The 16,398-nt window shown below is 36.9% G+C and overlaps 1 protein-coding gene across 1 annotated transcript; it reads right to left on the reverse strand.

Annotated features, from left to right (window-relative positions):
* Window positions 1-3,718: 3,718 nt before the first annotated feature.
* On the reverse strand, window positions 3,719-12,542 carry LOC106061084 (UDP-glucuronosyltransferase 1-6-like). The gene is made up of 2 exons (XM_013219144.2): window positions 12,066-12,542; window positions 3,719-7,072 (listed from the first exon to the last, which is right to left on the reverse strand). The coding sequence occupies exons 1-2, from the start codon at window positions 12,077-12,079 to the stop codon at window positions 5,512-5,514; spliced, it is 1,575 nt and encodes a 524-aa protein (XP_013074598.2). The 5' UTR covers window positions 12,080-12,542; the 3' UTR covers window positions 3,719-5,511.
* Window positions 12,543-16,398: the final 3,856 nt, after the last annotated feature.

Below are 16,398 nucleotides of genomic sequence, written 5' to 3' on the forward strand. Positions count from 1 at the left end.
GTAAAAAATGAGAATCTGTTCAATATACGTTCAATACACAATACAATAACCTAAAAAATAATAATTTAGTTTGAATAAATATATATTTTTAGCTTATAATGAAGATAAAGGCAGACTTATTACGTAAAGATGTCCATCTAGCTTTCTTTGTAGTTTGTTTTTTACTTCTGTATGTTGAATGATGATTTTGACAGCTAGTCTTGTCTAACAATATCATCAAACCAGTTTTGTTTTTTTTTATTTCAAGATATAAACGGTATTATACAACAAATATGACGGCATTCTTGATTGAACATCGAATAAAAAATTGTTAAACTACGCCTAGAGATCGGAGGATCGATAGGAATATTTACCAAAGAGAAACAAGAAAATGAGTCGGTGGTGAAGCTAGCTACAATGTTGTTCATTTTTAAGTAGAGAAATGAAGCCATTTACTGTCGCGTATAAAAAAGACGAACAAGAAATATCCCATTTACAAATGTACGTACTAGATGTACAAGCTTCTCAACAAATAGTTTCAGGTCAATTTCATTTCGTTTCTTTAACTTTTCGTTCCTATGGCCTGTGGGTGGTATGTCACGTGGTCTACGCGTTGCGCCGTCACTGCATTTGCGAAATATTTCTACAAGTCACAGATTTCTAGGATTTAATTCAAAATGTGTATGTGTGATATGCTGACAAAATGTCAGGATGGACGCTTCTATTATTTAATAGGGCGAGGTTTATATTTTAAAAATCTCCAACTGCCTTGTTCGTAAGCAGCCTACTTCTATGTTTCTCTCTTCTTTGTAAGTTCAAGCAAGATGGCGCCTAAGCTGGTCTTTAAACGTTTTCTGGAGTCACTTTTGTTATGCCTATCAATTGTCAGCTTGCCAAAGTATTTATTCTTGCTGAAGGTCGATCCTAATGCAGGATATATGCTCTGCCTAGTGTAACTGTCGAACTATAAGCGTCTTTCTACGCCACTGACTAGAAAAGAATGCATTTTAGCCACCGCACTTCTATGGATATCTTCTATAAGTGTATTTAAAATAAGGTTAAACTTAGATAAAACTAATCGTTGTCAATTGTACATAATTCCATTCCTTAATGGCCAATTATGTTACAATACATATGGAGAGGACAATTTTTACTTCGAATTGCCTTGAAAATGGTTTTTATTTTGTAAATATACATTGTTATTGATTTAGTGTTTGTTTTGTAATCCAATTTTTTTTTCTGTTCACGTAAACTAAATGGTGAAGAATAGAGAACTCAATTAAAAAAATTATCATAACATATATACATTCTTTTTTAGCATTACATATTATAAAATTTTTGAACAGTTAAATTATGTATTATTTATCTATTTGAAACACAATAATAAAATGTTAAAAAATATTTTTTTAAATAAAAACCAATTTTACTTTGTATTTCTTTATTATAAAACTTTGAAGAAATTGAACATTAGGTATAGGAGCCGTAGAAACACCAGACCGAACTGCATATAATACCATTGATAGAGTCCAAATGGAGTATAAAATGCCGTTTGATGGCGTGCACTTTCGGCTTCTGGAATCTGATAGTAACCCTTTGCAAGGTCTAGTTATAGTCTAATTTACCTAATATTTTCGCATTAGCTAAAGTAGCAACCAAGTCCTCTGGGTTGGGCATGGGTTCTGCGTCCAAAATTGTAATGCTGTTTAATTGACGATAATCTATGTACATTTGGGTTTCACCATTGTTCTTCTTGACCATTACTACTGGTGCTGCAAATGGAGATTTTGATCTTTCGATAATTTCCAAAGTTGTAAGCTCCTCTATTTCCTTTCTAATCGCCTCTCTGTAATTTAGTGGTAAGTTGTAGCAAATTATCCTTCCTGGTTTGTCTCCTGTTATGGTGATGCCATAGGCCATGGTTGTTGTCTCCCCTGGCACGTGGGTTAATACTTTCTGATACCCTTGTAGGATCGCCTTGAGTTGATTATTCTTCTCTTCCGATACCTGACCGATTTTTACACATGTCCAGTTTTCAGCATTTGTTGTGACTGTAGGAAGCGTAGTCTCACTATCCTTATCTTCTTCAGAAATCATTGCGACATTTATGGTTTCTACTAAATGAGTGTCATTGATCAGTTCACTGGGTCTCAAATGATATGAGGATAAGATATTAATGTGAAAAATTTTCTTATTCCCATTCATTCAACCTCGCAATCTACATTGTTCATTCTCCTTATGACTCTAAACGTTCCATTTTGTTCTTATCTGGTAGCAACACACGAACTTCTTCTCCAACCTTAAATGTTCTTAGTCTTCTATTTTTATTCACTCTTTCTCTTGTTTGTTTTCCTTTGTTGTTGAGTGATTCTTTTGCGATATGACAAGCTCGACTTATTCCGTCTCTAAGGTTAACTATGGCCTCTAATGAGTTTCTTATATCTTTATCTAGATTTTTGTTGTAGAGTAGAGATTTCAATATTTAGAGCGGCCCCTTCGGATTCGCTCCATAATGTGATAATAATAATGAAATAATATGTAATTTTTGTTTCTCAAAACATCTCTAAGAGTTCTCTATGTCGTTGTACTACGAAAATAAATACGGAAAGGTCATTCCCTCAAAGGTAGATAACTGCTGGAAAAGTTGGCATCTATTTTAATTTAAATTTTAATATAAATTGTATTACTAAATTTAGAATTTTAAAGGTCAACTATAGTGTCAGCATTAAACATACATTCTTTCTTTGTAATAAAAATGTTTAGAACATATGCAATGTTTTAATTCATATAAAGTGAAACATTTTCAAGCGATATTTGCAAATTACTAAATAAAAAAAAACTTGTAGATTTATCATTCAGGAGGGGATTCAATTCAAAAACTGTATAAATTACCTTTAGCAGAAATTTTGCGAAAGGTCGACCTCCTGTTTCACGTCGATCATCTAGACTAGATTTTCTTTGTACTCTATTACCTTAGAATCCTGCACTATTGAGGTATTGACAGTTAGTCAGGTCTAAACATAAAACTGAACCAGCTCAATGTTCGTCTTCTTACAGTATTGAGGTGTACCTCCTTGTTTGCCAGCCAAAGTTTTAAATTTTAAGTCAAAGTACAAAGAACAATTGAAAGGCCCACGCCCCGCCATAAGGAATGAGAGATTTTTCTTTTTTTTTTCTTTGTGACATAACTGTTTAGCTCAAAACTTCAGAGGTTTTTTTTTGCTAAGGCTTTTTTGCAAAAGAGGGTGAGTCTCTAAAGCACACACTTCCTTAAAGTCTATGATGATATAATTTCATTATTCTAATTATAACCATTGTTCGCCCGTGGTCGATTAAGATTTTTTTTCGCCGTCGGCGTATGTCCTTGGCAGTGGATTATCTTTTGGTCTCAAATGTGGATCCAGTGGCCTTTGTGAGTGACCCCCAGATGTCTCGTTCTGAAGTCGCATGCAACCAGTTGCTCTTTTCTATGTCAGCATATGTTAGTCTTGCTTGCCCTGGATATGACAAAATATGTAGGTCAAAGCTGGTGGTGCGTAGCCACGGGATTCCTCATTATTCTTCGGAATCGAAGACAAGCCTTATTATTACTCTTATTATAGGGCCTACACATTAATGTAAGCTACAGTGAGCAATTATTTCAGCAGGTTTATTCCTGGAAATGTTTTTACTGAATGCCAAAAATAATTCACTAAACAACTCATTGATGTCAAGAACAAAATTAGGAAAAGACACATTATGGAGCTTTTTATAAAATAACTTTAATGAAATGTTTTTTTACACAATGATTCTACAACAAAACGCTAAAAAAGTATTTATTTTTAAAATACAATTAACTAAAAAATAAAGAAGCCAAGATCTTTGCCGCTCGGCCACCGCGCCTCCCAGATTGACACAAGCGCTCTTATAACAAAGGAGAACCTCATTGAAAAGACTAATTTTTGAGCCGGTCATGAATCTCCCCTCAAGGTTGTCGAAGATCTGGGCATTGCAAACAGAGGGTTCTATTTAGATGCCCCACCCCCGCCCTACTCCACCAGATAGTTCATAGCACTGGGGCGTGACTGGGGTGTGAATTAGAAGCTCTCTCACAGAACTGGCAACACATTATTTAACTATAGGGTTGTGTAGGGTTACCAGAGACATGCACCTCCACGGGATGACAAAAAAAAAAGAGGACAATGTCTCTCTCTCTCTCTAAGTTTGTTTGTCTCTTTTGTCCGCTGGGCCGTTGATTAGCGAATAGTCTTTCAACTTTAGTATTATACCCTGGAACAAGAAAAAAAAGTCTACAGAGACCTCAAGAGCTCTTAGGTTTCTTTTGAACAACATGTTCATGAAGGAGTTTGTCTACAACTGTATCATACTGTTCATACTTCTTCTATGTATGCGAGAGTTTGCGAATTTTTAAAAAAGGATTTAATCCCATTGGTGCAGAATTTGTCACTGAAATTAACAACAGAGTAAAAGCCGGACATTTTTACACTTCGGGCCAATGTCTGCCGGACAGAGCACGAAACCTCGAAAATGAGGACATGTCCTCCTTTTGCCGGACGTCTGGTAACCCCCAGGGTAGTGCACATTTTTTGTCTGCTTCTTCTGCCTTCAGCCATATCCGCGTGTGAGGCGGAGCTATACAAGGTGCCTCGCTACTGATGTCCTAAGTACATATGTCATAGAGTCATAGAGGGTCGGATCCATTAGAATGGAAGACATTTTACAATGGGGAGTGTCGAAAATGTGACCCACAGGCTGAACATGTTTAGGCACCACTGAACTTGAGTGTGAGATTTGAGAATCATTTTAGATAACAGTCAAAGAAGGAGAGTCCTTGAGGCTGCTACGGAAACAGTAATATTCAAATGTTGATCATCAGTGAAAGAAACTTAAAAACGTTGAAGCTTTCATTGAACAATAGCCAATATGTTGATTATGAGGATAGTTGTAACATGCTTTTGTTTAGTATGGCATGAATGTAACAGCGTTCGTTCTGGAGTCTTGTTTACTAGTCAGGCGTAACAAACGACAATTAATATCAGCAATTTTTGTTCTTTCAAGTTTGTCTCGACTTCTCATGGGAGAATGATTTAACCACTGCCTGCAATTGGACCTTGTATGATCACTGTTGACGACGCATCACTTCTGCTTACCCCGAGTCTGAACAAACAGGCTTACTTCCCCTTCGTCTTTATAGCCGTGTGCCTCTTTTGATATCACATTATCCTAAAAATTCATATTAGGCTCAAATATTTAAAATTGTTCGCAGTTAAATGCAAATTATGCATACATTAAGAGGCAGGGACGTAATGTTTACTGTCTATAACGATAAGTTACCCGTACACTGTCTCTGTGCATGGCGTACGATGTACAAATGGGTGAAAACTTCGCTTTTCAATCGGCTTCAGTTACTAACGGAGGAAAACCTCAATGATGGCCTAGGAGATATGCCTTTACGATATATCATGGCTAGACACATCTTGATACCTGTACCATTTTTGTTTTCACATGTTAACAGAAATGATATATCTTAGGAGCTTAGCTTTTCTTCAATTTTGGCCTCACCAACGCTGTTAAACACTTCCTGGCAATCTTGAAGCAAAACACGCATGCGCAGACTATAACGAGTATGACTGCAGCAATCACAAGAAAAACAAATGCCATAATGTCAAGCGTAAGAAGTTTAAAGAGCGGCAACGTCTGCGCAGTTGACCTCATGTAGATGCCCCCATTCTCTATCACGTGATCAATCCAAAACGCGGCGGTTTCACTTGGATTTTTATAAAACATTTTATACAGACTGGAAGCCCTTTCTATGCTATTTCTATATTTGTCTGTGTCGGCCACTTTGGACATAAGCTTGGCCAACTGCTTATATGAGATTGTTGCCAAGTTGGCTGATAGCCCAAAACCCTTAGATTTGGCCCGCTCCGCGTTGTAGAACTGGTCTCCATACAACGGAAGACATAAAATCGGGACGCCGTGGTACAGGGCATCGTATTGGCTGTGTGTACCGCAGTGCGACACAAACAGCCTTGTTTTGCGGTTTGCCAGAATGTCATTTTGGGGCACCCATGGCATTGTCATCAAACGGGACGTATTCGCTGGAGAAAAATGGACTCTCCAAATAACGCTTAAATTCTGCTGCTGAAAAGCTAGCATCATCTTCTTCGCTATTGGCGCTGGAATGTTGGCAGAAGACACTAATGCCACGCCCTTTTCCGAATTGTCTATAAAAGATTTAAGCGGCGGCATTAGATCCGCGGGCTTTGTCAAGGCCGTGCTTCCAATCAGCTTCATATATGGCATTTCCGGTTTAGCATAGTCCAAGATGGGCTCGCTTTCAATAATGTAGACTTTCGCCATCCTAGAAATCTCGCTAACGGATGCCTTGGGACTGTTTGGCGCGAGCTCAGCAACCATTTTGTCGTCCATGAAGTAATGATCCAAGAAAGTTACTACGACGTTGCACAGACTCGTCGCTAGTCTTCCGTAGAAGCCCATTCCTTCTTCTTTAAACTCTGGATAGCCGGGACAGGCTGTTGAAGATGGGCTGAAAGGAACTCTTTGTCCTGGAAGATCATTAAATGAACCAAGGTATGCAAAAGAAATGTTTAACATGTAGGGCAAAGTCACGATATTCCTAAAGAATGGTCCGTTAGTCAGAATAAACAAATCTGGTTTAATCGTTCTCAATGTGGTAATGAGATTTTGATCTGTTAAGATTTGCCGAACTATAGCCTGCATCGATTGGATGAGGCTGACATAGTCTCTGACCCAAATGTTCTCCCCGCGCCAAAATCGGTCTAAGACTGTTTGAAAAAAGAAGCTATCGAAATTGTTCAAGTATTGGCCGTATGGAATGACCTTGACCCCATCAGTGTTGACCAAGTTGGAGTCCAGCAAAAACTGAGGGACGCAGACGTAAGTTTCGTGTCCGTAACTGGACAGTTCCCTGGCAACGTTGGTGTACGTGCGGACATCTGCCGTGTGGGGAGCAGATAGCAGGACGACAACTTTGGCGTCTGCTAAGAGATTCTGCAGCAAAAGACACAGTAGTAAAGCATTGAAGAGCGCAAGGGAAGCCATGATTCTCTGCCTGAAAAGAAAAAAAAAGGATTTGATAGAAAAATGCATGAACTGTATATCAAATACACACAAAAGTTTAGACATCGTTGGTCTAGTCATCTGAACGCTCTTACAGTTCATCTCATGTATTGATCTATTCATCTAAACGCTCTTACAGTTCATCTCATATATTGGTCTAGTCATCTGAACACTCTTACAGTTCATCTCATATATTGGTCTAGTCATCTGAACGCTCTTACAGTTCATCTCATATATTGGTCACGTCATCTGAACGCTCTTACAGTTCATCTCATATATTGGTCTAGTCATCTGAACACTCTTGCAGTTCATCTCATATATTGGTCTAGTCATCTGAACGCTCTTACAGTTCATCTCATATATTGGTCACGTCATCTAAACGCTCTTACAGTTCATCTCATATATTGGTCTAGTCATCTGAACACTCTTACAGTTCATCTCATATATTGGTCTAGTCATCTGAACGCTCTTACGGTTCATCTCATATATTGGTCTAGTCATCTGAACGCTCTTACGGTTCATCTCATATGTTGGTCTAGTCATCTGAACGCTCCAACATAAAAATGAGAACGAGGATCTTGTTGCTTGAAACCTTGTCTCCAAGTTTAATTTCTTTCACACACTCATACTATTGTTTACTTAACCATTATTCAATTATGGATTTAAAACTACAATACAATTACAGCGGACTTCATCCTCTGGGAAAAGTAAATTGCCTTTGCACTTTCTACGAAGGCGATCCTTACAGTTTGAGAAACGTTTGGTTGGCTTCTTTAAGCGTGCGCGTGTACAGTAAACTTCTGCCCTTGACATGTCAATGATAAATAAAAAAAAATGTAAAAAAAAATGACAAGTTAACTAAACCTTTCGCTCTTTGCCGCATGAATGGTAGATAACTCGGTTGTCTCGCTTGGATTAGTAGGCTATGTACCAGGGAGTGGAGAGGGAGTTGCTAACTGTGCGTGATTACGTTAGTGCGTCTGTCTAGTGTCAAGTAGTGTATATATAATATATAAAGTAGAATGTAATGAGTATGTATGTGTGTATGTGTGTATGTAATATAGGACAAATTCGTACTAGTGCTCGTTCTTCCCTAGTGCCATTAGAGAATGGAATGGGCTGCCTGAATCAGCAAGGAAAACCAACACCATATCGGGGTTTTTAGTCAATTAGCATGCATGACTAGATAAACACATGGATAAGTATCCTGTGTTTTGAAAAAACGTCTGTAATTTATAAGATATGAAAATAAGATGCTACAATGTGAACGTCTGTCCGGTTTATTTTGTATAAGTTTTGTTTCACATGTTTCAGAGGTTTCTTCTGAGTTGAAAATCATCTGCTTCCTACTCTACCTCCCGCAAGGCGACAGGGAATGGCTGCGGGCAGGGTTGAACCCGGGACCAACGAGACAATCCAGTGCGCATACCGCACGACCAGGTAGCCATACGTATAATGTTTATCTGGCATATGAAAGGCTGCCTGGCAGTGTGGCATGCGCCTTGGGCTTTCGTCACAATAGTTCCGGGTTCGAACCTCTCCTGCCACCCTTCCCCCTGCCGCCCTAGAGTGGATCTAGATATGGACTACGTTGGTAACAATACTTATATTGTTGGGCGCTTCCGCGATGTGTCTATTGCAGACAAATGAAACGGAGGTAACACTTAAATAACGAAATCCAACACTATAAGTTAGTCGACGCTGATAGTGAATGTCGAACAAGACATTTAATGATAACGAAGGGAACTGTCGAATGTCGTCAAGCTATATTTCTACGTCCATAAAAAAAAGTGCCTCTCTAAAGCCTTTAGAAGTATTCTGTTTACATTTCGCTATTCTTCTTCAAAGCCTAGTCTAGTTTTTATTAGTATCGTCATTGCCTCTAAGTCAAAACTTCCCCTATTTATGAAACAAATCGTGCCATAACATTATCAAAGTTTCGTAACACGAGTTCTACAAAAGACGAAACTCTCACGATGAAATGGAAAAAGAAAAATAAGAACTTAACAATTGTTGTATTCTGTAGAAAGCTCACAACATATTGAGAAAAAGTGGCTAAATATTAAACAAGCAAAATATTTTTTAAAATCCTTTTAAAAACAAAACAAAACTTATCTAAGGGGAAAGCTCTCCACGCTTAAAACTTCGTTTTGTTAACTAGATCCGACAATGGTTGTGGTAGAAATAACATGCACATTTAGCTAAGGGGGACAAAACCCTAAATATTTTGCGATATCTGTGAATACTGCAGGCCTAATTTCCCTTGTTGGCATCAAACATTATTAATTACCAGATATTTGTAGACTGCGCCTATGAGTAATTGTGCCAAGTTTCAACTTGATCCGAGAATGGGTGTGGGAAAAATAACGTGTACAAACTTTTTACAAGACACACAGAAATAGTGAGTTAATATAATCTATGTAAAAAAACAAGCAAAGCGCTCTACAAATGTTTACAAACATCAGCCCTACACTAATGAATGCTATATTTAAGTTGCATTGCCCTCGCTGTCTCAGACTAACTCATTGGATGGATCAAATTACTTTCACGTGCGTATAAATCAACATGAGGAAGGAGATAATTGCTTAATCTAATTAATCTAATGCGGTCATTCCAGAGGCGTATCCTGAAGCCATTTATTGAACCTACATTTTCTTTTGCAACCAAAACCAAGGGGTAACATCTTTCCCCCAGAAGTACATGGCTGTAGCTAGGCACTATAGTATAGCTATCCAGAAAAAAAATAGTGGTACTAGATATAGGACATTTCTAGGTCAGTGAGATGTGTGGCTGAGAAGCCCAAATCGTCTGGCTACCATTTCAGTGTTTGCGAATCACTTGATCTGATAGTTGCCATAGTGCTGTTCATTATTATTGTTATAATTATAATTTATATTTTATATTAACACTTACATTGTTATTGCTTTTCTTTTGTTTTCATCTTGATTATGTGTAGATTGTTTTTATTTGTCATTTTGACAGCTTTTGTAGCACTTGTGCTATTTAAAAGTTAAATTATTTAAGTATTTAAAAAGTTAAATTTTAGAAAAATAATTTTAAACTTCGCTTATATTGAGTGAAATTGAATTAATTATTTTGAATCAATCGCACAATTAATTCTCAATAAAACTAGACTAGCAATAATAAGCTTGTGCAAATGGATATATTTCTATTTATTGTTTTTGTTTAGCGCAAATTTCTAGCTTATGTGGGAGAGGGGGGGGGGCGAAAACGGGGCTTCCATCAGGTCCGGCCTTACATAATTGGAGACGAAGTGAATTTTATGGACCCAAATGAAATAGAAAAATAAAAGATATACAGCGAAAACATAAAACACCGTACACAATGTATTGCAACCCTAGTCAGGCCTAGTGCAATAACAAGGGGCACAAGTTTCGCTCATTCTTCTCGGTTTTCTGACCAGTGTGAGGCCTCCACCAATCGGTTGCCTAGTAGGCCCATGCTTAAGGCCGGTCCTGCTTCCATGATGGAAGGTCAACGCGTTTGCTACTGAGCTATTCAATTACTTATAAAAAAATAGAAAATTGTATAGTTAGTAATAAAAAATTGTTAGCGAACGACCTGATTCTTAGATTAGAACATTTTATATTTAAATAATTAATTACGACGACTTCATTAATAAATTTGTAATTGTTTAAATGTATTACTGTTTTGTCATCGACAATGAATAATTGTTCCAAGTTTCAACTTCATCTAACAATGTAAAGAAGAAAAAAATAACGCGTACAATGTTTCTACCAGACACGACGGTGTAACTTGATATAAGCTTGCTAAATAAAATAGCACTATACTATCTTTTAACTACTGGCTACGTCCGGTATTTTTTTTTATTTGGATTAGTGCTGTCGTCTGTCGTCTCCATACGTCTTTCTCACTTCCCCTTACTCCCCCTCATTTCTTTTTATTAATGAGCTCCTCTTACTTGAGTTAATCATTTCACTGCAGATGAATGGAAACGCATTAACCGAGAGGCTATTTTAGAACTTTAATGAGCAATAACTTTTCCATTCAGAACATTATCTGATCTGTTTATAACTCCATGTGTTTTTAAACAATTATATTTTAATAAAAAATTTTTAATTCCTTTTTTTTTTTTTCAAAACAAGTTTAAAATATATTTTATGTCTTATCATTTAGGTCATAAATCATCAAATAAAGAATTCCCTGCTTTTCAGGGGTCATTGAAGCCTATAAAGTATACAAAATGCGTCGGCCTGAATGTGCAAGAAAAACCAATTTGTATTTAGATAGGCCAATCTACATGCCTGCAAGCAAAAGCATATTCTATACTAAAAATGATCTATTCGTTACTAAACTGTGTTGAAAAGAAATAAAATATAAAACCATACATTAAAAAAAAAAAAAAAGAAAGCAGGGAAATATTTTTTTTCATTTTAACGCATACAATAATAGGTGACCTATTATCGCTATTCCCTATTTAAAGTATATCTTATTTACGTCTATTAAGTCTTATTGTGTGGTAGTATACACAGTCTTGGCAAATATAGTAATCATTTTATGGGCTACATTTAGGTTACATTTGAAGTGTAAAGTAAATGAATAAAATTAACTATAAACCCACCTTATCACACATGTCCACATTTACAACGGGAAATATTCTGACTTTTATATGGATTATTTTGTACTTCCCATAACAAAAAAAAATCTGCCAATGAAATCAAGCCATTAATTATTAATGTTTCCATATTAATTCACGAGATTTTCTTTAACTGATTTTTAAAAAGGCTGCAAAAGAAATAAAAAAGAAAAAAAAATCGATATACTTTTATTTGTTTGTTTCGTTTCGTTTGTAAATAAACTTCATCTAGTTTAGAAGGAAAACAAAATTCCCGTAAGATTCGTTATCACAGTATTACAGTTCAGATGTAGGTTTACCTTTTAAAATTTTGACTCCTTAAAACACACAAACACAAGCTAAAAATAGTAGTTACATTTCAACTTACCAGTATTTCCACATTATGTTCGCTGCGAAGAATTATAGCTGAGCTAAAACTCCTCAGTTGTAGCTACGATATTAACTCTTAATGAGTTATATGGCTGCAAAGTCTATAATGCAGATCCAGCTATAACAAAATTCATTTGGCGTAAGTACGAGTGAGACTATAGTCTCAACTTAGAATCACGGTATAATATCATCTTAGGAGTAACGGCTACACTATATACACACACTGTTATAACAAACATATTTACTATAGCAGTATTAAAATCCATATTATAACATTGATATCACAACACTCGAGCGATGTCTACCATCCTGCACAATCAGGTTAGTTTGAATGGGAAAAAAAGAGACTAAAGTATCAACCCACTTTGTAAAAAAGCACATGTCAACAACTCCGATCTAACAGCTGAGAGTTAATGTATGCAAGTGACCTTCAGTTCACGTTCTAAGGACTGTTATCTACATTTCTTTAAACGACTGCTAGATTATTTTCAGTGCGTGGTCTTAAAGAAAAAAAGAAAAAAAAAGAGAGATAGAGAGAGAGAGAGAAAGACAGAGAGTGAGAAAGAAAGGAGAGAAAGGGGATGGTAGGTAAGATATGGGGGGATGGCTGCTAACGTAAAAGGGTCAGAGGTTAAATGTACGCCAATAAAAGTGCGCGCACAACGTAGAGGACAACACCAACAAGAGGTGGAACTTCTCAAACAGAATCGATAATGTCACTTTTAGATATGACGCGGATGCACGAAGAGAGAGAGAGAGAGAGAGAGACTGAGAGAGAGAGTAGTTGAATTCGCATTCTCCCCCACTTCAGTGCAATAAGTTCCTACATCGCCTTTGTAAATAAACAATACACTTGAGGACATCTACATATTTTAATACAACATTATATACAGACTCGTAGATAGTTCTATTAATTCATAAAACACTCAAAACTGCCACCAGACAAACTAATAGGAATACTTTTTCTCTCGGACTATCGACACGATCAAGCTTGTGAGTGTGGCTGAGCTGCAAACGCCGCTTGGTTACCTATCATGAGGCTAGAGCTCGAATCCCGACTCGAGTAGTGTTGAGTTTGCTGAGCGCCCAAAGGCAGCAGGGAAACCTCTCCCCTTCCTCGTTGATCCACAAAGAAGATTGGGCCATATCGCTCAGAGCATGCCTTAAGCATAAAAGTTGCACTACACATATGGAGCTGAAAATATTAGTTTTTTTGTACTTATATCAACTCAGTCTGTCTGGTAAAAAGTTTGTACACGTTATTTCTCCCACACTCAATCTCGGTTTTTCACAATTATTTCTTTTACCTGACAACACAAGAATCAATACAAAAGAGTTATCAAATTAGTTAATTAACTTTTGGTAATTAATTATTTTGTTTGATATCTCGAACAAGGGAAAGATATTGTACTTTACTGAAGTGGTGGTATAAGCTGAATAAGTCCCCTTTATAGGTCGCCGATCTTAATTGAAACAAATAATAGATAAATAATAGATAAACAAATAATATGTACAATCTCCTCTAATCATATGTACTTCACTAGCGGAGTGATCAGCATGTCGGCCCGAGGTGGCGTGAGTCACGGGTTTGAATTCAGGTTGGCTTTTTTAGCGGCCCCCGAAAGGGGAAAAGACGCTATTAGTTTTGTGAGAAATGTCTGTCTGTCTGTCCGTCCGTCCCGTTTAGATGTTGTAAATTAGAAAAGTTAGTGAAAATCCGACATCATAATATTTTAGTCCATTCAAAGTTCTACTTTTTCTTTTCTAAAAGCGAACAATCGAATTTTTAAAATCACTTATGCAAGCAGTTTTTTCATAAAAATACACCGCTTTTACAACTATTCACAATTAATAGTAACAAACACTGGAGACTCTTTAGTAGGGGAGATAACCGTCTGCCATATTTTTAACACATTTATTAAAATGGTTTTAGATTTTTTGTCAAAAAAAAATATTTTTTTTTACATTTGTATTGCTAAGTTATGTAAGTTCTGTCATACTAACTACTACATTTACCCAAAAAGGTGTTTACTTTTTTTTAAATATAAACAATCTATTTAACATACATATAAGTTGGACATAATTAAAAACAAGAACTGATAAGTAGTTTTTCATATTATTGCGTGAACTGCAGCGAACGAAATCATCCATAGAGTCCTTAACTAAAGGGGAAAAAAAAGAGGCAATGCCCAAAAAAGAGGCAAAGAAAAGAGGCAAAAGCCCAAGGATTCCTAGGATGTAAACAGCTCGACAACTGACGTCAAACGCTAAAAAGCTGAGGTGTTTTTTTTTGAGGATTTGAATAAGAGATTTACCCTTTACCAAACAATTAGATAAATTAGATATTCATTATAAGACGTCAGGCCAGGTTCACGAATAAGTTTACATTCACCTATCCTTTGGTTTGTTGTGCCGCTGGGGCACACACAAGATCTGTCAACCTTCTTTCTCCATTCATCTGTCATTTGTCTTTGATCTAATTTAATTCTGATGTTCTTTCTGAAAATATTGAAACCTGCCTTTTACCTGCCTGGGTGGACCACTTCCGGGGCCGATTTTGAGTTTGTGTTTCCACACAAACTGTCTTTGTAACCTTGTTTTTTTTTGTTTTTTTTTAAATCCTTTTAAAAACAAATTCAGGTAAAACCTTCCCATATATCACTTTCTTTCTCTCTCCACCACTACCCCATTTTCCCGGATATGTGATAGCATTATAGCGTATTGAGAAATCTAAAAGTATGAAATAGCGCTAAATAAAACGATTGGTAAAAATATTTTTAATTGCACAGATGAATTGCTATTGGTCCAGATCTATTACAAATTTAATAACATGACTGTTACAAACTAATTGATACAATTACACTTTTTTCTGAAGTACTTTTATGATTTTCTTTTTTTTTTTTTAATTAGTCTTGCTTCTGGTAGCTATAAAATTACGTAACAACTAAAATTTTGATCTTTTACAACAAAAATATTGATTTTGAAGAAGTAAAATATTGCACTTTAACAAGGAGAAATGAATAATCTGATAGTGAATAAAATAGATGAGGAATGGACAAGCTCTCATCCGAATCACAAGAAAGACGACGCTTATTATTACCCATGTGGAGTGTCACCTAAGAATGCTGACCATGTCCTTTAAAACTGCACTCTTTACCAAGAGGCCCATACAAGACACTGACCCCAAAACACCCCTATAGAAAGAAATCTATATGGAAAGTTCCCTTATTTGGAAACCACTTCGCAGTTCATTGGTCTAGTCATCTGAAAGCTCAAACATAAAAAATGAGAACGATGAAGAAGAAGATTATAACTAAAATATTGATTTTCTAGAAATAAAATATTGATCTTCTAGAACTAAATTATTGATCTGGTAGATCCAAAATATCGATCTTCTTAATCGTAGCCTTCAACGTGCGGTTATGTGTGAACAAAGACCGCATCACAAACGAGGAAATCCGAAACAGAATCACAATAGCGTTTGGACCTTATGATGACCCTTTGACCATTGTTTTAAAAAAAAAATGCATGCTTGGCCATTTCACAAGATCCTCAGAGCTCTCAAAGATCTTTCTGTTCTGGATCAGGGCAAAAGACGGAGAGATACTTTAAAAACTCAATGGAAACACCACGTCTAATAGTGAAAGTGGATGAGAAACACTGGCCTAGAGGTGTGGCCACCTCGCATCTCTATATTGAGAAACACTGGTCTAGATGTGAGGGTACTTAGCAGTTTCAGACCGAGAAATACTGGTCTAGAGGTTAGGGTACCTAACATCTCCAGACTGAGAAACGCTGGTCTAGAGGTGAGGGTACCTAACATCTTCAGACTGAGAAACGCTGGTCTAGTAACATCTCCAGACTGAGAAACGCTGGTCTAGAGGTGAGGGTACCTAACATCTCCAGACTGAGAAACGCTGGTCTAGAGGTTAGGGTACCTAACATCTCCAGACTGAGAAACGCTGGTCTAGAGGTGAGGGTACCTAGCTTCTCCAGACTAAGAAACACTGGTCTAGATGTGAGGTTACCTACAATCTCTAGACTGAGAAACACTGGTCTGTGCTTATTAAATGCTGACGCTCTGTGTGATCTTAAAAGTGCACCGGGCTGCTCGTTTGCTGAGCTGTGTGGGAGAGGGGAGGCCAGGTCAGCTGACAAATCCAGTGCTGGCGACCTGGGTAGTTAAAAGTGCACGGGGGAGTCTCTAAGACAAGATTGGGGAGCAGGAAAAGGTCACAACATATCGAATGTCGATCTATGTCAAAGAAGGAGGGCGGGAGAAATTCGGTAATAGTTATAGTGCTCTCGAATCGATACCAATGGTAAAGGTG

Source organism: Biomphalaria glabrata, chromosome 17 (genome assembly GCF_947242115.1).
Source record: "Biomphalaria glabrata chromosome 17, xgBioGlab47.1, whole genome shotgun sequence".
NCBI lineage: Eukaryota > Metazoa > Mollusca > Gastropoda > Planorbidae > Biomphalaria > Biomphalaria glabrata.